The 24,190-nt window shown below is 36.1% G+C and overlaps 1 protein-coding gene across 3 annotated transcripts; it reads right to left on the reverse strand.

Annotated features, from left to right (window-relative positions):
* Positions 1–5: 5 nt before the first annotated feature.
* Positions 6–23,488, reverse strand: map2k6 (mitogen-activated protein kinase kinase 6). Of its 3 annotated transcripts, none has more exons than XM_051124196.1 (12): positions 23,138–23,488; positions 10,271–10,334; positions 10,017–10,065; positions 8,538–8,651; positions 6,633–6,752; positions 6,214–6,330; positions 5,968–6,019; positions 5,755–5,882; positions 4,150–4,227; positions 3,795–3,934; positions 3,045–3,090; positions 6–1,804 (listed from the first exon to the last, which is right to left on the reverse strand). In XM_051124196.1, exons 1-12 carry the CDS (start codon positions 23,223–23,225, stop codon positions 1,727–1,729), a joined length of 1,074 nt encoding a protein of 357 aa, XP_050980153.1. In that variant the 5' UTR covers positions 23,226–23,488; the 3' UTR covers positions 6–1,726. The 3 variants fall into 3 exon arrangements, with proteins under 3 accessions (XP_050980153.1, XP_050980154.1, XP_050980155.1); XM_051124197.1 differs by lacking the exon at positions 23,138–23,488 and adding an exon at positions 22,653–22,707; XM_051124198.1 differs by lacking the exon at positions 23,138–23,488 and adding an exon at positions 12,571–12,644.
* Positions 23,489–24,190: the final 702 nt, after the last annotated feature.

Consider the following 24,190-nt stretch of genomic DNA (forward strand, 5'->3'; position numbering starts at 1 on the left):
GAAGATATAAGAGAACTTTTATGTTTGAATCAAACAATATAACGATTACAGGCAAATCAGCAGTGTTATCCATTCTGTATACAGTGGTCACAAGACAAAACAAACAAAAAAAAAGAAAAAAAACCCACACACATACACACTCATACACATTCATCATCTCCACCTTGCAAAAATGATACGAGAATAAAACCAGAAGCCCAGAAAGCAAAGCAACAGACCCCCCCGCCACTATCTGAAGCCTGTGGAAAGCAAAGCATGTCTTATGACAAAGCAGCGTGGGTTTTGTAGTTTGTTTTTAAATGTAGGTGTTTTTTTCGTCTTTTCTTTTTTTTCGATAGAGAGGCACAAAATCAGGCTTCCGAGTCACAGTGAGGCTTTGAAAGAAGTGTCAGCTACGTGTGTTCAGACTTTTATATAACGCTCACATGCGGACACGTACACACACACACGCTCTCGCAAATGACCACACGCTCATACCTGCACACCACCTTAAAATTAAAAAGAAATTGTCAAGTTTCCAATGAGAAAAACAGCAGTTACAACACATACAGAAACTGCAGAACACCTCATTACTGTTAATACATATGCACTGTGTATAATAATAATAAAATAATAATAATGATAATTATAATAATTTCCAGTTGGATTGCAATTGAAAAGAGTGAGAATTTTATGATTGGCTCAGAACAGAGAGGTCTAGATGTAGCCAACAGATACCTTTTGCCCCAAATTACCTTGGTTTAGATGAATAGCATATAAAGCACACAAGCGTTTACACCCATTTACTCACACACACAGTTCATGGAGGGTACGTAAAAAGCCCTCTTTCACTTCTGGCCATTAACGTCCGATTCAGGAACAGCTTTGCGGGCACAGACCCTCACTATTACGACAGCATTTATAAACTGATCCGAGATTAGCCTTCAGTGATACAAATGCACCAATCAGTCTTTGCAAATTCAGGAAAAAAAAAAAAAAAAAAAAAAAAAAAAAAAAAAAAAAAGAAAGATGCTCCATTCATCCACTTTAATAACCATCCTTACAGCCAACACAGAATATTGTCCTCATGTACTCATTTAACAAATTCAAGAAATATTTTTTGAGTATATATACATATCTAGATAATAGATAAATATATCTATACCACTCTCTCTTTTTTTTTTTTCTCTCTTTTTTTATTTTTTATATTTTTTGAAGAACCGGACGTTGTGGGGGTGGGTAACATTTCTTGAATACTTTAAGAATTACATTGAAGTGCCACTGGGGAAACTTAACAGACATCTATAACAGACTCACCTGATGCTAAAACTGCTTTTTGGATTGAGAGGTAAAGCTGGAGGAGGACTGGGATTGAACAATAGATGAAGTTTGACTTGGGACTGTAAAACCTTTTAATGCACATGTATGCACATACAGGCAGGCGAAGAATTCACTCACACATTCGAATGCGCTTAAATAAATGCGCTTCGTTCGCACAAGCACCCACACATACGTGCACACACGCGCCGAGATTCCCGTCCCATGCCCTACTCCGTGTGTTGCTAGGAAACGCCCCACCCACCCTCAGTTTCGGTGTTCTTTTCCCCAGACCCTCCTGAGTGCCTGTACACTGTTGGCTGCTGAGGTGGGCGTGTCTTACAGGTGTTAGTCTTGCTATTGGTGCTTTTTCTGAAATAGTCCCGTCTCCCCCCGCGGCAACACGTCAGTTTTGCCGAGAGGGACGCTCTCAGTCCCCAAGGATGCTCTTCACAAAGCTAGCGACGTCGGTGTCTTTGGAGTCATGGAGGGTGAAAAAGGGATGTTGCTGGGTGTGGAAAAGATTTTAAAATGTCAATAAGTCAATTAAATATCTAAAAAAAAAAAAAAAAAAAACGTATAAATATAACAAATGTTTTGTAATAGTTGACCCCGTTCAAAAGTTTTCATACACTTGATTCTTAATACTGTGTTGTTACCTGAATGATCCACAGCTGTGTGTTTTTGTTTAGCGATAGCAGGATTTTTGTGTATTTAAACCCTTTCCAACAATGAATGTATGATTTTGAGATCCATCTTTTCACACTGAGGACAACTGAGGGATTCGTATGCAACTATTACAGAAGTTTCAAACGCTCACTGATGCTCCAGAAGGAAAAACAACGCATTAAGAGCCAGGGGTGAAAACTTTTGAACAGAATGAAAGTGTGTACATTTTTCTTATTTTGTCTAAATATCATTTTTTTTCCATTTAGTACTGCCCTTCAGAAGCTACAGAAGATACTTACATGTTTCCCAGAAGACAAAATAATTTAAATGTACCCGGATCTTCAAATTTCAAAAGTTTTCACCCCCTAGCTCTTAATGCATGTTTTTTTTTTTTTTTTCTCCACCCCCTTCTGGAGCATCAGTGAGCGTTTGAACATTCCGTAATAGTTGCATACGAGTCCCTCAGTTGTCCTCAGTGTGAAAAGATGGATCTCAAAATCATACAGTCATTGTTGGAAAGGGTTCAAATACACAAAAATGCTGAAAAAACAGAATCTGTGGGACCTGAAGGATTTTTCTAAAAAAACAGCAAGCAGTTTAACTGTTCAGGACAAACAAGGGACTCATGAACAACTATCACTTCAAAAAAAAAAAACAGCTGTGAATCATTCAGGTCACAACATAATATTAAGAATCAAGCATGTAAACTTTTAAACGGCATTTTTATAAATTCAACTCTTTTCTCTTGTGGACTATATGTAAACATCTTTTATGTGAAATATCTTCAGGTCAGTACTAAATAAAAAACATGCATTTTGCATAATCCCTCTTAATCTGGTATAATAATTAACATTTTGCAGATTCTGCAAGGGTGTATGTAAAACTTTTGACCTTATATATAGAGCAAGTCAAATTGTTCAGCATCAGATGGCTACTTCATGGTATAAATACAGAGAAGGTTCAAGTTTGCATCGATAGCACAAGTCTGACACCTAAAGGCCAATCCAGGGAAGTGTATGTTAAAAAAAAAAAAAAAAAAAAAAAAAAAAAAAAAAAAAAGGTCATTTCAACAAACTCACCATTAGTTCCGTGTAAGTTGGCCGCTCTTTGGAATTCTTCCTTAAGCTGCAACACAACCAGAGAAAGCAAAACATACATGTTAGAAATGCAGGAACACGCAAAAACCTCAATGCAGCAAACTGTGGCCTTGAGTACTTCCCCTCACGATGTGAAAGAGAGGATGCAATCAGGGTTTCTACATCCTGTTCACTTTCCAACTACACAATGCAGAGTCAAGGTACATATAGTGTGTGTGTGGCTTTACGCTGCATTTAAATGAGTGCGTTTTCACTTTTACGAAACTATGTGGTGTCAGCATCGTTTCAGAGAAATGCAATTCTACTGAATCTGGAGTCATGATCATCCCACATACACGATACACAAGTAAAACATCCTGTGTCTACATATAGGTCTCATTTGCATATTAATATCCACCTCAGATGATGAAATCACAAGTGTGCATTACAGATCTAACAGAGTTTAGTGATTCATTCAGTCAGTGTAATCATATTGTATTTCTATTACAAACACTAAAGCATCCTGGAGAGAAAAATAAGTGATACTTTTTTCAGGATGGATTATATACTGTCACTTTTGATCATAAAATGTACCTCAAAACTGAACTGATATTTCAGTTTTGAGAAAGCAGATCTTTTCTTTCAGATCAAAGTACAGCAGTTCACACTTTTTGTGGTACAACCAGTGAAAGTTACAAATCATGTTTGTGCTGTGCTCTGCTCAGTGTGCAATTTGTGTAACAGCTCGCTCACCATTGTGACGTGAAGTCCACAAACTCGGGTGAGAAGCGGTCTGCAGGCAGCTGGGGTGACGGCTCTTCCACCACCTGCTTGAGCTGCTGAAATGGCGTTCCCCATGAGTCATAGGGAAACCGCAGAATGGCCAGCTCGATCTGACAAGACGAAAAACAAACACACGTCACAACATAACCATCATGTGCCATGCAACAGAGGAAGCAGCACTGATTATTTATTAAAGAAACAAGCACTAAAAAGAGAAAGCCATTTTATAGATCATTTCTAAATTCATATACATGTAAATGCATTGAAGATATTAATATATAAAAAAAACGCATGTAAACAAGTATCCGAAATTGATCCGACGTACCATTGTGATTCCTAAACTCCAGATATCAGACTTGACGTTGTAGCCTTTCTGATTGGTCTCTGGGTTGATTCTCTCAGGCTGTGAATGAGAGAGAAATATGACTGATTAAAATGATTGTGGGCAAAAGAGGAAGTGTGGTTTGATAAGTAGGCTAGAGAGATAAGCAAGCGCGAGAAAGTGCCATAAAATATGTCACTTTTGCTTTTATTATTGCTCTTACTATATTCTTTATGACACAAGTCTCTCATTTAGATGTAAACATTTAAAGCTATATAACAGAGCTACATGAACACTGGCTCAGCGAGTTGAAGTCTAAGGTGTGTGGAGAGCTCTACAGAGCAATGACTAATATTCTATTTTGTTAGCCTGTATTACACATACCACATACACACATTGACAATATATGCAAAATAAGAAAAATGCATTTTCTAACCCTGATTATTTAGATGCATTTAGAAATATTTTGCATCAGTTGTGAACAGCTCATGTCTCATTCATTACTGAGTACAGTAGGTAGTTTCAATATCGGTTTTAAGGCAAATAGTCAAAAAGTTTCAAATACCACTTAAATATTCTGCAGCTTCACTGACTCTAAAATATTCATAATATTTAAAAAGACATCAAATAAAAACAATTTAACTATCTTTATTATTTCACAAATAATATATGAAAATATTAACTAGGGCCCTATAAAATCAATGTTATTTTCTTTTTTTTCAAAATTCAGTTTAATTTTTTTCAAGACTCAGTTTTAATGGTTAAATAATAATAAAAAAAAAGAATCAAAAAGCATGTCTTACACAATTTAACAGCAGAAACTTACACAATTTAACAGCAATTTATTAAAAGTTAAAAAAAAAAAAAAAAGATTTGAGGCCCTATGAAATACATTGTATTTTATCTCAAATTCAGTTTTGTTTTTTCCAAACTTTTTAAATGGTTTTATTAAATCTTAATAATCAAAAGCATCTCTAATTAATTTATTTTTTATATATATAAAAAAAATATTTATTTCCCAGAAATACTGTTTTTCTGGTAAAAAATGTCTTAATTTAGTAGTGCTATCATTACATTAAGCAATATATTTCTGTCACAGTTTCTTCAATTTAAAAAAAACTTATTTTGACGGGTTGCTGTGAAGACCTTTACGTTTTTGTGTTTATATGATACAACTACAGGTTTTTTGTCCTAAAGAAACTGTAAAATGCTCACAAAGTGACTTTCAGAGCAGTTCTAGAGTTTGTTTATATGTTCATGTACTCATATATTGAGGTGGCAGAGGCTGAAAACACCACAAGCGTCACACAATTTGACAAATTCTGAAAAATTCTACAATACACAGTAAATTCCATTTTTAAATTGGATTTCGTGATTCTGTCTCTACGTTAACAAATATACATTTATTTCTTATATCTTTTTCGTTTTTATTTTATTAACCTATGCACACAAACAGCACACAAAATAATTAATATTCCAAACCTAAATATTCAGATTCATTTAGAAATGTGTATATTGTAGTTACCTGACTGTGAAGATGTACATGGAAAAAGAAAAATAGAAATTCCAAGAAAATTAAATATACAACTCTTCTTTCTTCTTGCTTACCGCCATGTATGGCTTGCAGCCGGCGTCCATCGTCTTGGCCACTGAATCCACGAGGTACCCGCTGATGCCAAAATCACACATTTTCACCTGACCCTGCATGTTTATCAGCACGTTAGAGGGTTTCACATCTGGAGGAAGATAGAAAACATGACAATCAGTTGCTGGCATCATTAAAACGCAAGCATATGATGCTGTATTTGAGGCGCAGCTCACCTCTGTGTATCACTGACAGGTTGCTGTGGAGATGCTCCAATGCTTTCACAATCTGCAATGGGAATATAAAACATCAGGCTCATTACAGATCTGCAGGAGCTCAGAGTTACACAGCATTAAAATGATCGTAAATGCTCAGGAAGTGGGGATGCAATAAAAAAAAGAAACATATTAAGCATTAAATCAGTATAAAAGACATTTCATGTCAAGTTTCAGCTCAATATGAGGAAAGGAGGTGGTACTTACGGAAACGGTGATCTTGCCCAGGATGTCCTCTGGGATGGTCATACCCTTCTCATGCACCTGCTTATAGAATTTATCCAGAGAGGTGTCCATCAGCTCCATGCAGATCCACACGTCACCCTGACAACACAACAGGCCAATCAGGTTAAAGCTGGGATTTCAGACATAACAACAACCTGACATAAAAATGAGACAGCAGGAAATGACTAAACACATTCCCATTGTAGCACTTCCTGTGGAACTTTTCTTTCACATCAAAAGTACAATAGTGGAGACATAAGGAAACTGATTCAGATAACTGGGCTTGCTCAGCCCTTTAGTCTCTACAATTACCACTCTGTACTCTAGTATTAAAACAACTACAAATGCTATCAGGTAAATGAGATGACTGCTCAGTGAATTTACTGGATGTGTGGATGTACCTCTCTGAACAGGGCTCCATAGAAGGTAACAGTATAAAAGCAGTCAACTGTTCTCATTGAGATGTCCAGATCCATGAGCAGCCGTTTCTGCTCCTGTGTGTTTACTGTGGCCCGGATTCGCTGTGGAATAAAATGGGTCAGGGAAATGAGCAATAATGTTGTAAAATCATTGGTGAACACAATAGTTGCAGCTTTGTCTATTAATGTAATGTCACAGAATGTATTTTTTAGCAGAAGAACACTTAACTCAACTTGACTTCAATAATGTTTGAATAAAAATTAATTAAGGACACACATAAAACCAAAAGGTTAACTTAAAGTGTTTCACTTTTGGGATCAAGGTCAGCAAGGTTTTTATAAATAAAGATTCATACTTTTACTTAGCAAGGACGCCTTTATTTGATCAAAATGACAGCGAAAATATTCAATGTTGCAAAAGAAAATTACACAAATATGATTACAGATTAAATAAAAATATTAAGCAGCAGATTTGTTTTTGAATATTGATAAGAAATGATTATTAATGATTTACGAAAGATCACGTGACACTGAAAACTGGAGTAATGGCTGCTGAAAATTCAGCTCTGTTATCACAGGAATAAATAAAACATTTTAATACAGCTATTTTAATTTAGAATAACATTTCACAATATTAATATTTTACTCATTTTTTTAATTAAATAAACGACACCTTGATGAACATAAAAGATAAGAAAACCATTTAAAACAAATTCTTACCAACACCAAACTCCTGAACAAGAGTTTATATCTTCTGAGTTGCTTAATAATGTTTTAATAAAAATATTAAGAATGAACTTAATTTAACCTTAGTTCTGTCAAACGGTTAATTAAAACGTTTAACAATTACTGTCAAGCTATTAACTGCATCCAAAATAAACGTTTTTGTTCACATATACATACATACTTATATACACATATACACTACTTTGTTTGCACGAATCATTCGTGATCCAGCTTCACTTACAGCAGAAGATACTCAAGGGTTTGTTTTTATGAATCTTTGCAATCGCCTTTCCTAATAACGTGCTAGTTAGCAAGTTTAGTGACTAAATGCGGCTAAAGTAAACAGGCTTGTCACTCCACAGAGAGAAGAGAGGGGCGGGGCGAGCAGAGCTCATTAACATTTAAAGCAACCTCGACCAGAATGAGATGATTTTTGCAGAGCTGATTTTGACAAAGTAAAAAAAGCTTGTTTTACACTACCAATTTTTAATCAAATTTTTAATTAAAGAATCATATCAACTTGGGGATTATTGAGGATGACCCCTTTAAAGGTTTATTTCACCACCCCATGTGAACCTCAGAGGAGATATACTGAGAAGCTAAATTTTATTGGTCTATGTCAGTTCCTTACCTTCCTTTTGTTGGAGAAATGATCCAACTGAATGGCCCAACATTAAATATTCTGACATCTACAACTATTTGTGTCCTTAAACACTTGTTTTTGGGTCGACAGCTTATAAAAACATATTTCTGGGTTTTTTTTAGCTTGTTAACTGTACATCTTGTACAAGTCAGAAAATGACAAGGAGGCAGCTTCCTGCAATACAAAGTGGATTGCCCCCCCCCCCTCGATGTGGGCGTAGCCTAAATGCACTCTGTCTCTAAAAAGGGGGTGGGGAGCAGCAGCTCATTTGCATTTAAAGAGACATGCACAGAAAAACAGCGCGTTTCTGCTTCCACTCAAAATAGGCATTGTCAAAATTATATAATAAATGATCCGTGAGGTATTTTGAGCTGAAACTTCACAGACACATATTTATTAAATATTGTAAAACTGGGCATAATAGGTCTCCTTTTATAAACTTTGTTTATAGTTGAGACATTTAATTTCAGCAATATTCCCCACATGAGCCTGGCTAAAATAGGCCTGTACGAACTCACCTTTACTGCCATTATTACGCCACTTGGGACGTGTCTCATCTTGTCCACCACTCCATATGCCCCTCGGCCCAACTCTCCGATCTGCTCCAAATCATCTGCCTTCACCACAAAGTTCTGTTCACAACAAAAAAAAAATACACACATTAAAAAAAAGGTATTATATGTGACCCTGGACCACAAAACCAGTCATAAGGGTTATTTTTTTTTAACTGAGACATATACATCATCTGACAGCTGAATAAATAAGCTTTCCATTGATTTATGGTTTGTTAGGATAGGACTATTTGTATTTGACCGAGATACAACTATTTGAAAATCTAGAATTTGAGAGTGCAAAAAAAAATAAATAAATAAATATAGAGAAAATTGCCTTTAAAGTTGTCCAAATGCAGTTCTTAGAAATGCATATCACTAATCAAAAATTACCTTTGGATACATTTATGGTAGGAAATTTACAAAATATCTTCATGGAACATGATCTTTACCTAACAGTCTAATATTTTTTGGTTTTAATACACAAATATACCGTGCTACTTAAGTTTTGTGATCCAGGGTTACATATGAATGGTAAAATTGATGCATACACAATGGCCAATAAAAGGACACCTAGAAAAAAAAAACAAAGGATGGACAGACGGGAAACAAAATGAAGCCCTGCATTCCAAACCAAACAGACAATCTGAAAGACATCTAAAAAGAAAAAAATGGCACAAATGAGCATAAGATGATTGTTTCCTATGAAGTATGAATAATGGAAGCACGCACATTTTCCTATCCCCGTTTCAGCTCGCCATCACTAGCAATTACAACAAACGCCTTAAACCTGAAGGCAACAAACCCAGCTCCTCACAAAAGCTCATACGTGCCAACCTGAGTTTATCAAAAAAAAAACTAGTAAGTTACTTACTCATCGGGTTTGGTTGTAAGACAAAAAGCCTTAATCTTTGCCAATGGAAAATTCCACTTATTTGATGAGTTTAAAATAAATATTTTTACAGCCTGAGAGGCAGTAAAGTACATTCCAGGCTGCCTACAATCAGACGTATTCAAAAGGGCTGTAATGTGCACTGGGCCATTCTTTACAACCCGCCGGTCTCTCACCAAGCCAAGCTTTCGTATCAAGCCCGGCACAGGAGTTACATCACCATAAAAAGCGATGTAAAATATGACATTTGAAAAGATATGTGCATCGCCTTAGCACGGGAATGCAAATTACAACGACGCTTTGCATACAGGTGACCCAAGGACAGTTCCTCTCATATTGCTTTTGATTACAGATAAGGAAGAGATGCAGGTGAAGTGAAACCCTGCAGCATGAAATATTTCCCAGAGAGGCTAGATTTTTTTTTTTTTTTTTATTGCCATGAACAGATTGATGCAGATTTATTTTTAATAACTAAAAAAAACAACAGGAGACAAACGGAGTTCAGAAGATACACAAGATGCACAAGATTCTCCTTCTTAATTAATGAAACGCACCTTATCTCCAATAGTAACGCAGGCTTTGGAGTCCAGGTCTCTCGGGGGTCTGTGCAACAAAGAAATCCCATTGAGTATCCTTGTCTGACAAGGTAAAAGACTAAAAAGCCAGCCTTAATTATAAAATCCATTCACTCTCACACACTCAGATAGAAAGGTAGCTTTTAGCACCGTTTATGAATATAAATGTGTTCGCTGTAACATCAAGAACAACTAAAACTTCATCAGTGCATTAAAAATGCATAAAATCTTACGTGGGAGCAGGTTGGGGTTTCTCAAACGCCTCTTTTGGAAGCTTGAGTGGTAGCTTCTTTTTACCTGCAGAGGGAAGAAAAGATAAAATCATCATTATTATGCTCAAGTCAGTCAAGAACTTCTGCATTTGTTTGTAAGAAGATCCTTTTAGGAGAGAGAGGGGAAAAAATATCTTGCAACAAAAGCTTTATGTGAGATAAAAAGCTCAAAAGGCCTGTCTAAACAAAAGAGGCATTCTGAAAGCGTCCCGAGGGATATAGAGCCCTTTCCTTTATTTCTGCTCCCCATGGAATTCCGAGATTCCCTATCGGATGAGCACTTACGGTCAGACAGCGCAAGCGGCTCCAGATCCTGGCTGAGTAAATGCGAAAGAGCGAGAGAGTGCGAGGAGAGAGAGTGCAAGTGTGAAAGAGGGAGGCGAGACGGTAGGGCCAGGTACGTTCTCTCCATCTGCAAGCAGATCGGAGGCGCTACTGACACGGGCGTGACCCGTCATCGTGAGTGACACCGGAGTGGGGCAATCCACATACCTGATGCACACGAACACACCCACCTGACTGACTCTGCTAAATGCAAAGAATATGTATAAACGTGCGCTGAATGAGATACTGCAATGCTTATCAACAGTTGTGACTGGACAGGGATGCCAAATGTTGTACTTCTGTAACAGTAAAAAAAAAAAAAAAAAAAAAAAAAAAAAAAATGGAAATTAAACCATATCGGTCTCTGTGTAGCGTCAGCAGCTCCCAATCTGGTATCTAAATGCTATGTGACTCATAGGCATCTGCTTTTTAATGGTCATGCATGTTTCCTGATTTTTATCTTTTAACATTTTTATTTTGTGTTTATTGATTTTTCACATTTACTGAAATGTTGGTGATATGACAATCTTCTTAAATTTGAAGTATTATGTGCAATTTCTGTGCTACTAACACCAAAAGTAATTGATAGTAAAATAATAAAATAATAGAAAAACACATAGATGAGCCAAACTTGTAGTTTTTGGCTGCTCAAGCAAACAAAATAATGTTTTGATTATAGGAAAATAGGCAGAGAAGGCCAAAATATGTCTTTAGCCTAGATTTAAAAACAGAGATGGAAGGAGCACTTTTAAATCTCTAATGGCAATAAAATAAAATAATTTTAATAATGAATTTTTTTTTTTTTTTTTTTAAGTATCTTTAGATTAGATTTAAAAACAGAGATGGAAGGAGCACTTTTATTCTCTTATGTAAGTAATAAAATAAAATAAATTATTTGAAATTAAAATAAGTAAAAAAAAAAAAAAAAAAAAAGGAAAAGAAAAAAAAAGTGTCTTCAGCCTAGATTTAAAAACAGAGATGGAAGGAGCACTTTTATTCACTAATGAAAATAATAAAATGAAATGAATTAAATTATTTGAAAATAAATAATAATAATAAAAAATAATAATAATAATAATACCTTCAGCCTAGATATAAATACAGAGATGGAAGGAGCACTTTGAATCCTGCATTGCAAAAATAATACAAAATAAAATAAAATACAAAACAAAAAAAAACTAAATAAAAATAAAAATAAAGTCTCTTTAGCCTAGATTTAAACAGAGATGGAGGAAGCAAAATTAAACATTCTGCACTGCAAAATTAAAATAAAATTAAATTAAATTAAAAAAAAAAAACTAAACTAAACTAAACTAAAATAAAATAATAAAATAAAATAAAATAAAATAAAATAAAATTATAAAAAAAAACAAAACAAAACAAAACATGGAAAAAAAAAAGTTTCCAAACAAAACAGATCAAACTCATTTAGGGCTGATCAACAAACAGAGAAAAGCTGATCAACAAACATAAAAGCCACAGTGTTTAAAGTTGTCAGGATAATCAACACAAAAATGGCCTAATTACAGTTGGTCTTATTAATACGAATTAAGAGAAAGTATATTAGCAAAAAAAAAAAAAAAAAAAAAAAAAAAAACGTATAATTTTCAACAAACATTCAAAGGCTACACAGATGACTACCCGAGAAAGAAACCCTGCAAAAGGTGTGGCTTCAGAAAAGTCCTGACCACACCATGAGCCCACAGACAGGAAACAAATGCAGAGACACTTCCCATATTGTGACAATTCTACACAAAATACGAGCAGCTATTTGCCACGGCAGCGTGAGAAGGGAGTTGTGCATTGTCAACCTTCACCCACAGTCCTGTTGTATGTCCATTACACTATTGTTACCGGCAAAAAAGTTCCGAACCTCTCCCACCTGCCTTTACATGCACAACAATAGCAACAGAAAGCTGACACTCAAAAAAACTCACCAAGGACTCCAATCCCTTTTAAAGCAAGGGTACAAAAACCACAAAATGGTCGCACACCTCCTGCAGAAAGCACATCGCTGATCACAACTGCCAAAATAACTATGCCCCAACTGGAAATCACTCCCTAGCAACCGACTCAAGCAATGCTGTGCGTTGAAAGCCCTAATCCTTAAAATCACATATGCTGACACATTACAGGCCGAAACCCGATAGCTTTCTTCAGGCTGATGGCATCAGCGATGTAGGGAAAAGGCTGATCTCAGTTACTGGACCTACGCGTGACTTGCTAACTTTGTGAAAACCGTTGCATAAGCATTAAAAACAGCCACTTCAGATGCTTTAAATATAACAAGTGCCCTTATATGTCACAAGAAAAGTTCCTGGTATTGGTATCGACTACTGCAATTACAGCCATAAAGCGACCGGAAGTCATTTGGTTTTATCAGGACTTGGCAATTAATAAGCCAGCATGAGCGAACGTTGGCGATGTGACAAAGTTGAGCCGAGGAAGACGGTAAACAGTCCGGGACTGCAGCACATCCACAGCCTACAGCAATTTAAAGTGTCAACGTACAGACAAAACGTAAAGGGAGATGCAGAGGCGGCTCTATCTGTGGGAACATGTTCCGGCGTGTTCTGCAGCGCTTTCATCCATGCTGAAGCCACCGTGAAAATTACCAGCCGCATCTAGAACTAAACACATGCATGCACATAAACACATATTGCATTTATTTTGGTCACGTAAACGAACTCCGTTTGTAAATAAATTCTGCTCTTGAAGTGGTTGGCAATTATTGCTTGCATAACCGAGATAAATAAGCTTTCTTATTCAGCACTGTACAAAGAGCACAACTAAAAGACAATGTAAAGTTCAAACCAGGGCTTGGCAACACACTGACTAGTCAGAATACACTACCAGTCAAAAGTTTTTGAACTGTAAGATTTTTAATGTTGTTTAACGACAGTCTCTTCTGCTCACCAAGACTGCATTTATTTCATCCAAAGTACAGCAAAAACAGGACAATTTAAAAGAAAAAAATGTACTATTTAAAATAACTGTTTTCTATTTGAATATATTTTAAAATGTAATTTATTCCTGTGATTTCAAAGCTGAATTTTTAGCATTATTATTCTAGTCACGTGATCCTTCAGAAATCATTATAATATTCTGACTTGCTGCTCAAAAAATATTTATTATTATTACTGAGCAGATTTTTTTTTAGGTTTCTTTGATGAATAGAAAGTTCAGAAGAACAGCATTTATCTGAAATAGAAATCTTGTAAAATTATAAAAGTAAAAACAATTACTAATCTTACCGTTCAAAAACTTTTGACTGGTAGTGTACATTTGCAATGATTTTAAATTATTACATTGCAAATTGTAATGATGTTGAGAATTGTGCATTATTATTGAGTCACTGCTTATTGCGCAACAAAAATAAATAAAAAAAAAAATTAACATTCAAAACTGACAATTTTTAAATCATTTTTTTCAAGTATTAAAAATAAACTACATACTGCAGCTTATGAAAACAGTATGGACTAATCTTGATTATTTGCAACAAGGCTTATTTTACTTGCAATAAACCTTTTGAATGCAGCAATGATTCCAAATTACTTTGCAAAATGACTTTCGTTGAATAAAAGTTTTGCATTTACAAGTAAATGCATATAGATGTGTCAAATCCAGTGTTACTGTAGTATTATTTATATTACAGCCTATTAGTACAGTATTGATATAGCATTATAGTATTTATTAATACTTGAATTAATAATACTATAATATAATTTAGTAATTTAATAGTTTTTAAAAATTACATATATATATATATATATATATATATATATATGCCTTAATATTATAACAATATAATTTAGTAATTATTTAATAATTAAAAACATTATTTTAAAATTTTTGCTACAATGTGAAAGTTAAAACCAAACAGTTAAATGTGGCTTTAAAATATTCTTTATAGTCAGAACATGGCAAACACTTCACGTTTTTTTTAACTAATTTTTCCTTAACAAAATAAGTACCTTAATAGAAAAAAAAAAAAAAACATTCTTAGTTCTGCATGTTTTAATGAGTATTGTTTCAAATCAAGAAACAGGTTTGTATTACCTGATAATATTAATGATAATGATACAACATTTTTTGTCTCTAGAACAACACATTTGATAGTAGCTTGAATTAGGATGCAGATGTAGATTTACATTCATTATCAAAATTAGTAATATTTGTAAAAATGGTAGCAACCTTATATTTATATGGAGAAATTTAATTATTCTGACTGTGTGAGGTTTTACTTATTTATTTTTGTTTTTAAATTAACCATTGCTCTCCCATAGTATCATCCATAGATAATGATAATACAGTTAAAACCACAAATATATCATCTCAAAACCATGGTAAAAAAAAAACTGAATATGGTTCTTAGGTATTTGTATTAAAAACTTTAGTGTATAAAAATTTTGTATAAATGCATAAACGCTATAGCTTAATCAAAAAAATTATGTAAATATATTCCATTATATTATATGTTTGTGTCCATTCGACACAAACAAACCCACATTTCTGACACAATACCACAGTGCTACTACAGTAAATCTATGGTAAATGATGGCGATTTGTAGATTTAAAAAGACTTCAAGGAAATTCATATCGCGCGATAATTATCGTTATCGATTTATCGCAAAGCCTTAATTTCAATAGTAACAAAATTAATTTCATTATTTTTTATGCCAGTCCAAACCCAAGGCTGACCTAAACACCACTGTTCCCATAGCAGTAAACAAGAAGAAAAAACAACAACATGCATGCACACACAGGACCCAAAGCACACGATATCAGTACATGTGAAAGTGCTTGCATAGGGAGAACAAGATAGTGAGAAGAGGCAAAAAAAAGATCAATAGATTATATAATCGTGCAGTATTGGCAGGAAACAAAGGTATTGTTCAACAAGAACAGAAAGCAAATTAAGTCCACAATGTTCGCACACCTAGTTTTACAACACTTATATTTTTATATCGCTTGAATAAGCCTACTAATGTTGACTCAACGTTATGTTGAAGGGAAAAGCAAGCACACAGACCAATTCTCATTTTCATAATGAAAAGCACAAGGTGTCCAGGTATGTCAGACACGCTCGCAAAACCTTCAAAACATGTTTGAATTAATCAGATGCCTAATTCATTGCTTCACTCGCAACACAGGGGAACTGGCACAGAACAGTCATTGCTAACGTCTGGCTCGTCCTTTAGCGGCTGGCCCCAGGTGACCGTTAGCAATGCGAATCAGGCACAATTGCAGTCGTGTTTCGCGCTACGTTGTAACATGAACTTTCTGACCTCCGAGACCCCCTAGCTTGACTTGTGGACGTCTGCCCGGGACCATGTCTGCTGTCCATAAAACCAAAGTCTACCAATTCTAGTTCTTCACTATCCCACTCGCACACAGAATTCCAACAATCCCTAGAGTTTTCAGTGGAATTTCAGGGACCCGGAGGAGGGCCGATGAATTAGAAAGAGAGAGAGAGATGAAAATAACTTCTCTTGGGCTGCCGGCTGTTTGGCCCCTCTGACCGCACTGGCAATTTTTAAGACACTCTATACTTCCAAAGATGGCAGACCCATTGGGTTACAGCAGCTGGGGACTCTGCTTTAGAACCAATGTCGTCACCGTTTCTCACTGTGCATCCTCTACTGCTCTCCACTGACAGAGACAGTCCAGGAATGACATGTCATCCTCAGAGACAGATAAAAGCCTGTAGCCTAAATGTGCTTGGTTAAAATGGCAAAAAATAAGAAATATATATACTAAAAAATTAGACACAGACTGCCGTTTCAAAGGTTTGGAGTCTACACTGCCAATCAAAAGTCTTTGAACAGTAAGATTTTAATGTTTTTATTCTCTTCTGCTCACCAAGCCTGCATTTATTTGATCCAAAATACAAAACAATTAGTAATGTTGTGATTTTTTTTTTTTTTTAATATTTAAAATAACTGAACAGAAAGATCCAAACATCAGCATTTATCTAAAATAAAAAGCTTTTGTGGCATGATACACTACATCATTCCAAAGCAAAAACAGTCAGTATAATTTCTTTTTGGGAAAGAAAGTATAGAAATTAATAATTTTATTTAGCAGGGATGCTTTAAATTTAAAAAGTGATGAAAAAGACATTTATAATATTACAAAAGATTTCTATTTCAGATAAATGCTGTTCTTGTAATTGTTCTACTCACCAAAGAAGCCTAAATAAAATCCTACTCAGCTGTTTTCAATATAATAATAATAATAAATATGTTTCCGCAGCAAATTAGAATATTAGAATAATTTCTGAAGGATCACGTGACAAAAAAATCAGCTTTGAAATAACAGGAATAAATAGCATTTTAAGATATATTCAATAGAAAACAGTTATTTTAAATAGCAAAAATATATCAAAATTGTACTGTTTTTGCAGTACTTTGCTGTACAATGCAGGCTTGGTGAGAAAAAAAAATATCTTACTGTTCAAAAACTTTTGACTGGTAGTGTATATATTTTTTTCTTACTTCCTATTCATCAAAATATCCTCAAAAAAAGGATTTTTTCATCAAAAAAAAAAAATGTTCATGGTTTCCACAAATATATTAAGCAGGACAACTATTTTCAACATTTACAAAAAGAAATGGTTAACATATATCATATAATGAGCATATTAGAATGATTTCTGAAGAATCTGTGACACTTGAGACTGGAGTAATGGCTGCTATAAATTCAGACTTACCTTCACAAGAACAAATTACATTTAAAATGTATAATAAAATAGGAAAATTACTTTAAACCAATATTTTAATTTTTTTGTAAAGTTCATGTAATTCTGATCAATTAAAAGCAGCCCTAATAACTTAACTAAACTAGAGGAAAAAAAAGAAAACATTTGACATTTTTTGGATGTGTGCTGCAGTACTGAAAACAAGAAATGTGTTTTTACAAAAATTCATTTTGATGTAAAATACGCATTTGAATGGCAGGGACCACAGAGGGAGCTGGAACGGAAAGCTCAGAAGCTAAATTGGGAGCACTTCTTACTAAACGCTTTAAGGTAGATCATACAAGCTTTGTGTGGTTAGCCATGTGAGCTCTGACAGACTGCTTGTTTGAGAGAGGTTTTCCACAGTGTATAACATCATACTAATATATTACAGTAACTGCAGATGTTATAAATTCAGCTTCAAATAGGTAATTCCATTTAACAAAACAGTTTCTTCTACCAGCAAGCATGTCGCCATTACATCTGTACACTACTGCACGACCAAAGTGTGCATATGCGTCAACCAGTTTGGGATAGAAGACCAGGCCAAAAGAGCAACACTGGCTCAAGTGCATTTGGTGACATTAGCTGCACATAAATTTAACTTTAAGTGCAATCTAATAATTTGTGCACGCATATTTTTGCATGCCACCATTTTAGATGAATGCAGCTTGGAATGGGAGACCAACCCAAAAGAACAACACTGCCTCAACAAACCAAATTTGAAAAAACACTTACATTTGTTGATTTGAATAACAGAAAAAAAGTACCTTTAACTGCAATCTAACCATTTTTGCATGCATATATTACATGCTCCTATTTTATTCAGCTTGTGATTAGGGACAGCTAGATTTGGTGACCCTGAGTGTAACCTACTATCTAACAAATTTGCATGCATATTCAGACAGCGAACTCTAGAATCCATGATCCATTAACCATGATGCCGTCTCCTGATATTCTCCTCCAAGCATGGGAGGATACCAGGAGCCGTCCCAATTCCACCATGCATGATCTGGTTGGCAAAACTAGAGCAAGGCAATGTGCTACCAGAGGGTGGAGTCCTCAACCTGTTGATACTCAATCTCAGCCCTGACATCTTGCATGAAACACAGCTGCAGTCAGACTAAGTGGTTTGTATGTGACGCAAAATCTTTTATTTGGCACTTAGTGTAATTGGTTGTGACATACGCCATTTTGAAAACTAAACAAAAGTGTTAAGAGTAAATGTGGGCACTGGAAAGCAGCACGACAACTATATAAGATGTACATCTCACTATTTTAAATTCAACACGCAAGATGCAGGCTCGTGCAAAATCATTCCACAAAATACTGAATGTTATTATGAAATGTAAGGGTTTAACAAAACCATAAATTTCATAAGCCAATCTGAACAGAGACCTGCATAAGGAGAATTTCGCACCGCAGAACGAATTTGTTTTGTCATTTGTAGATAGATATTATTTCCTGCATGTGAGATGGTTTTTGCACAACTGTGCATGTGGGGCCAAGTAAAGGCTGCCTTAATATCTAACACATTTTGGCTTCATTGGTTGACAACAGAAAGCTGTTTACTGCCCCCTGCAGAAATGGGGCCTCCCTCGGGTGCTATAAATACAAAATCTTTTTTAAATAAGGATGCATGACGTAATTTCTCTTTACAATAGCATAATCAAAAGAACATTAATTTTAGTGCATCATTCATAGTGAAAATCTGCATGCATTCTCTAGAAAATACACATTAGAAATCAGTCATTTACTTAAAAATACATTTTAAATGACTTGTTTTGTCTGCACGGCTAATTGCAAGAATACAAACAGAAATCACTTTTTAATAACATGCACATCTCTGTTCAAAAGTTTGGGGTCAGTAAGATTTTGTTTTTGACAAATGCAAACCAAGGCTGCATTAAGAATTTGATCATAAAGTAAAATTGTGAAATATTATTTCTATTTAAAATAACTGTTTGCTATTTGAATATACTTCAAAATGAAATTTATTCCTGAGATGCAAGGCTGAATTTTCAGCAGCATTATTTAATCTTCAGTCACATGATCCTTCAGAAATCAGAAATCATTCTAATATGCTGATCTGGTATTTCACATTTTTAATATCAATGTTAAAAAATTGTGCTGCTCAATATTTTTGGCAACAGCACAATTTTTGAGGATTCTTTAGGATTCAAAAAAAAAAAATAATCAAAAGCAATTATTTGAAATCTTTAGTAATATTATAAAATGTTTCAATGCCAAGTTTGATCAAAAATATTAATTCCTTAAAAAAAAGGAATTTAAAAGCATCTTATATCTAACTGCATCATGTCTTCCTGGGAAAAAAATGCAAAGACAGACAATAATATGCATTATATACTTCAGATAAATGGATTCAAACCAAGAAATGCATTATTTGCATAATAAAATTGGATTGCTTTTAAAAAACATCTACTGTTCCCCAATATGAGGCATCCGAGGAAGTCATCTCCACCCTTTCTACACATGTACTTCACACCCTGATTGCAATGAGCTAAAGGCAGTCCTTTCTTGGAAAGCAATACTGTTAGTAATGCTATGGTAAGAGACACCCTGGCGGCCTTCAAGAGAAAACCCTAAAAGTTGTCAATTATTCAGAAGTCTGCAATAAGATGGATCAATGTCAGAATGCAGTTCCTGCAACCCAGCATAGCTCACGGCCCACAGGAGAGCGAGAGAGACGGAGAGAAAACGAAAGAGAAAAAAAAACAAAAAACAAAGACAGACTGAGAGGGGCCTCCAGACAGGGCCTCCCAGAGAGCCAATAGAGTCATCACACTGGTCACTCCCAAGCGATTCAGCAGGAGGACACTCCCAGGCCTGACATTACCCCATTAAAAACAGCTTAGCTGCTTAAAAAAGGCATGCAATGTATTGCTTGCGTTGATATAGAGACGTGCAAACTGTGATTTGCATGCAAGTATCTAGTGGAGATTCCATGCCCTGAATTGCAGCATGCAAAAAAGCATGCTGGAGAGATGGAACGGGCAGGGTTGTGCTCTTCACGCACACAGATGAAAAGTGAAAGGTCTGGGGGGGATCAGCTGCACAATGCTTAAAACAATCCTCATGCTATTGCATCAAAACACCACAGCAAGGCTGGACAGTCACCAACAATTGAGCTGTCGCAAATAGGGGATTTAGTATCTCTGTGGTCTATTAGCATGACAAACGTAACAATTGCGCATGGCGGCAATGGGCAACGGGCTGCACGGTTGCATGGCGGGGACATCAATACGCTGTGTGCACCGCTGGGGCCAGTGCAAACTCAATGAACCAGGGGCCAACAAGCACAATATAGACCCCCACTAACATAAGTAGGAGTGCTCTTCCAAGAAATCACTTCCAACCAGGAAAATAGTTGCCAACTTTTTAACAGCGTACGTGCATCGTCTTAAGTGATTGTTTCCAATCAGTTTTGCAATCTGACTTTCAGTTTATATTCTGAGTTATGTTCAGACTGCATATTTAGCATGCAAGTATGCAACATAACAACAAGCATGCCTGTGCATGAAAGAAAATTAAGCAAATTAAGTTCTTAAATGAATAGTCTGAAAACAAAAATTAAAGTTTTGCTCTCTCTTAGATCAACTAAGATGTAAAAGAGTTGGTTAAATGTAGTACTGCATTACTTGTTCGCCAATGGGTGCCGTCAGAATGAGAGATAAAAACACCAAAATCTATAACACAGCTTGATAAGTTAAAAGCTGGATGTTTGTAATAAACAAATCCATCATTAATAACTTCAAACTGTAGCTTTCGGGTAAATGTGAGTATCTTATCGTCTGGATCAGTAGAGAAATATGTACAGATCAAGCAACAGCAAAACAACTTTTCAAAACATCTTTTTTTCCCTAAACAAGAAAGAAATGCATACAGGTTTGGAAGTAAATGAGGGTGAGTAAAAACCTCAACAATAGGTGAACTGTCCCTTTAAGGATACACTTAAGTTCAAACTAGTTGCAATATCAAGCAGCCCTTAAACATTGCCCTTCGTGATCCACGACCTGCTCCTCGTGCAAAGGTAAAGCTGTGTTTGTTTGCATGACGGAGGCTTGGTTCATAAGGATTTAGTTCCTCAAATGTTCCTCAGGTGTGTCACTGTTACACAACAACACAATTACTGCTCTTTCAACGATGCAAAATCACCTCATTAGGGCGTCAGAATCACACATTCTTCAACCACGCCTACTAATATATGATCCATGATTGTTCTGTCCTTAAAATTTAAATACTCCTGCGCTGCGATCCGCCTCTTGACTGTGATCATCAGTGCTTGGATAGGAACAGACCCGGTATAACAGCTGCTGACCATAGCTTTAATTTGGGCTTGTGTATGTACGTCAATTCAGGCCAAGGTGTGAGAAACCTCACACACGGGCTCTATACAGTACTTCCATGAAAGCGCAGGGATATTAGATATGTTGCAAAGGCTCCATGGAGTGTAATTAAGGGGTCTAAGCATGCAGTGCCGGGAACCCTGTGTTTTTGTTGGGAATTGTTATTATTATACTGCTTTCGGAGCATGCATTCCAAAATTTAAATGGTGGAAAAGCTTAAAATGTGCACTGGTACTAAAGAGCGCTATGCGCTGCAGGTTTTTAATATACATTCATGAATCCTTTTGCAAACTAGGCTGTGCAAGGCAAATAAATAATTTAAGTCGTGTCCTAATTTACTAAAACTTCAGCAATTCCTTTCTATATTGACACAAAAAATTGGTCAAATTGACTTTTCCACACCATTGACTATATGGTGAAAACTGCATAATTTAGTGGGACAAGTCTTTAGCATGCAAAGCTTTATCCAGTGTGCCACTATAAATGGAAAAAATGAAAATGCATGCAACAAATCAGCATAATGACTGTGCATGAACTGGTGAACAAATGGCAGTATTTAAAAATATGCACAATTAATCAAGTAGCACGCAAGTTTACAGCAGTCTTGCACCTATGGAATATGAAAGGGTGTTTTTTTGCAGGTTTTGGCTTGAGGGTTTGTGAATATTTTTTAATGGAGACTCGTGTAGCACATCTGAAGGCTGTTCCTTAAACTGTTTGCAGCAACAAAACTATATTTAGCATCTTATTTTTGCAGCCTCTACCTATGCATTACTGCTTGGAACAAAGCTTGCATGACAGAGCGTCCGAATAATTTTCCATTACGCGCAACTAATAAAAATTGTTGCATGCTCAACATGGCATGCAAGCAGACTGTCAGGTCCCTGTTTCCCCATTGCACTTGCACACTCACCCGTCGGCCAAAGTTTCGTGTTATCTAATGCACCTCGCATGCACGAACGGCAGAAGTTGTACGAAGTAATGTAAATGTGCAGAACGAAGCCGAGGCCGTCGTGACGTAACAGTCGAACATTGTTCGAGAGAAAATCGCCTCGTGCGCGTGAATAAGTCGGGTGCGGACGGCGTTGCCATTGCACAATCACTTTTGCATTGCTGGCTAGGCAGTTCCTCAACGCGGAAAGAAGGCGTTTCTTTTAATAATCGTGGCACAACAAGAATGCAAATAGCGCCTGTGCGAGTGTCTAAGGAGAGCATCGCCTTACCAGAAACTCTGCAAAAGGGCAGATCGTTAAAACAGGCATTGCAACTGACCCTCGCGAGCCATCAAACTTTTAATGCATTGGCCACGATGAAGCTGCAGCCGTGCACTTTGCAAGCCATGCAACGCTGGCTGCATTTCCGAGGTTTTGCACGGATCGGCTGAGTAAAAGTACCTACCTCCTTTTGGCACGGACATCTCCTCTTTTGGGTTGGGGGAAGGGGAAGCACAAAAGACTTTGCTTTCCTTGTCGCTCCCTCCTTCCATCTATCCCTCGCAGTGAGGCTTCAAGCGGGCTTGCTTGCAACAAAGGTGCAAAATACAAGCCGCGATCTTCATGCACTCGGAGCCTTTGGGCGTCGGGTAACTTGTTCTCCGTGCAAAGGCTGGCCTTTCAATTGCACGCAACGAAAACGGGGGGGTTTTCTGCAACCGCTCTGCAAAGAAACCTCGGCAGGCACTTACATGATGGGCCAAGGCCAGCAGCTGAGAGCTCCTAACTTGGATCAGTGTGAGCCCCTGCTAACACACGTTCTTCCTGCCTGACGACGCCGGGGATCATGGGACTGGTAGTTTGCACGTAATTGCTGTGCGCCGGGGAAAAAGGAGGAGCAGGCCTAATGCTAATGTGACTCTTTCAGGCTAACACACTGTGTATTTCAGACTGATAAGCAGGGTGTGAAACACTTCAGGAAGTGTACTACATTATGCAAACGTCATTGCTTGAATTTGTAGTCCAACAAGCAGTTCTGAAACTGAATATTTGATGATGGAAATGTTTTCTTAATAGGAAAGTATCATCAGTTCTTGTTCCTGTTCTGATTTTTCTTAACTATTTCAGTTCCACCAACGATTTATGTGAAGGTATATCATATGTTACGAATTAGAGAAATCAATTCTCTCAGTTCTTTCAAAAAAGTATGTAAAGTTTACACCGACTTTTTGCATATATGTGATAACATAATTATTAATTCGCTAAAATATCACTCATTACAGCAATACAAACATCCACTAACTAAACCTGATTAAATTTGCTACATAAAATTCGCGAGATTTAACACAAACTGTTTGTTCGTTTTGAGTCGGACATGACGTTCAAACAGATTAATTTATAACCCGTCCAACTGATTCAGAAGTGTTTTCGAGTCACTTGAAAGAACCGACTCATAAGGTCATTCGATCTGGAATCCGACTCTAATAGTCGCGCTGCATGTTGTTGATTCATTTAAAAG

The sequence above is a fragment of the Labeo rohita genome, chromosome 12, assembly GCF_022985175.1.
Source record: "Labeo rohita strain BAU-BD-2019 chromosome 12, IGBB_LRoh.1.0, whole genome shotgun sequence".
Lineage (NCBI taxonomy): Eukaryota > Metazoa > Chordata > Actinopteri > Cypriniformes > Cyprinidae > Labeo > Labeo rohita.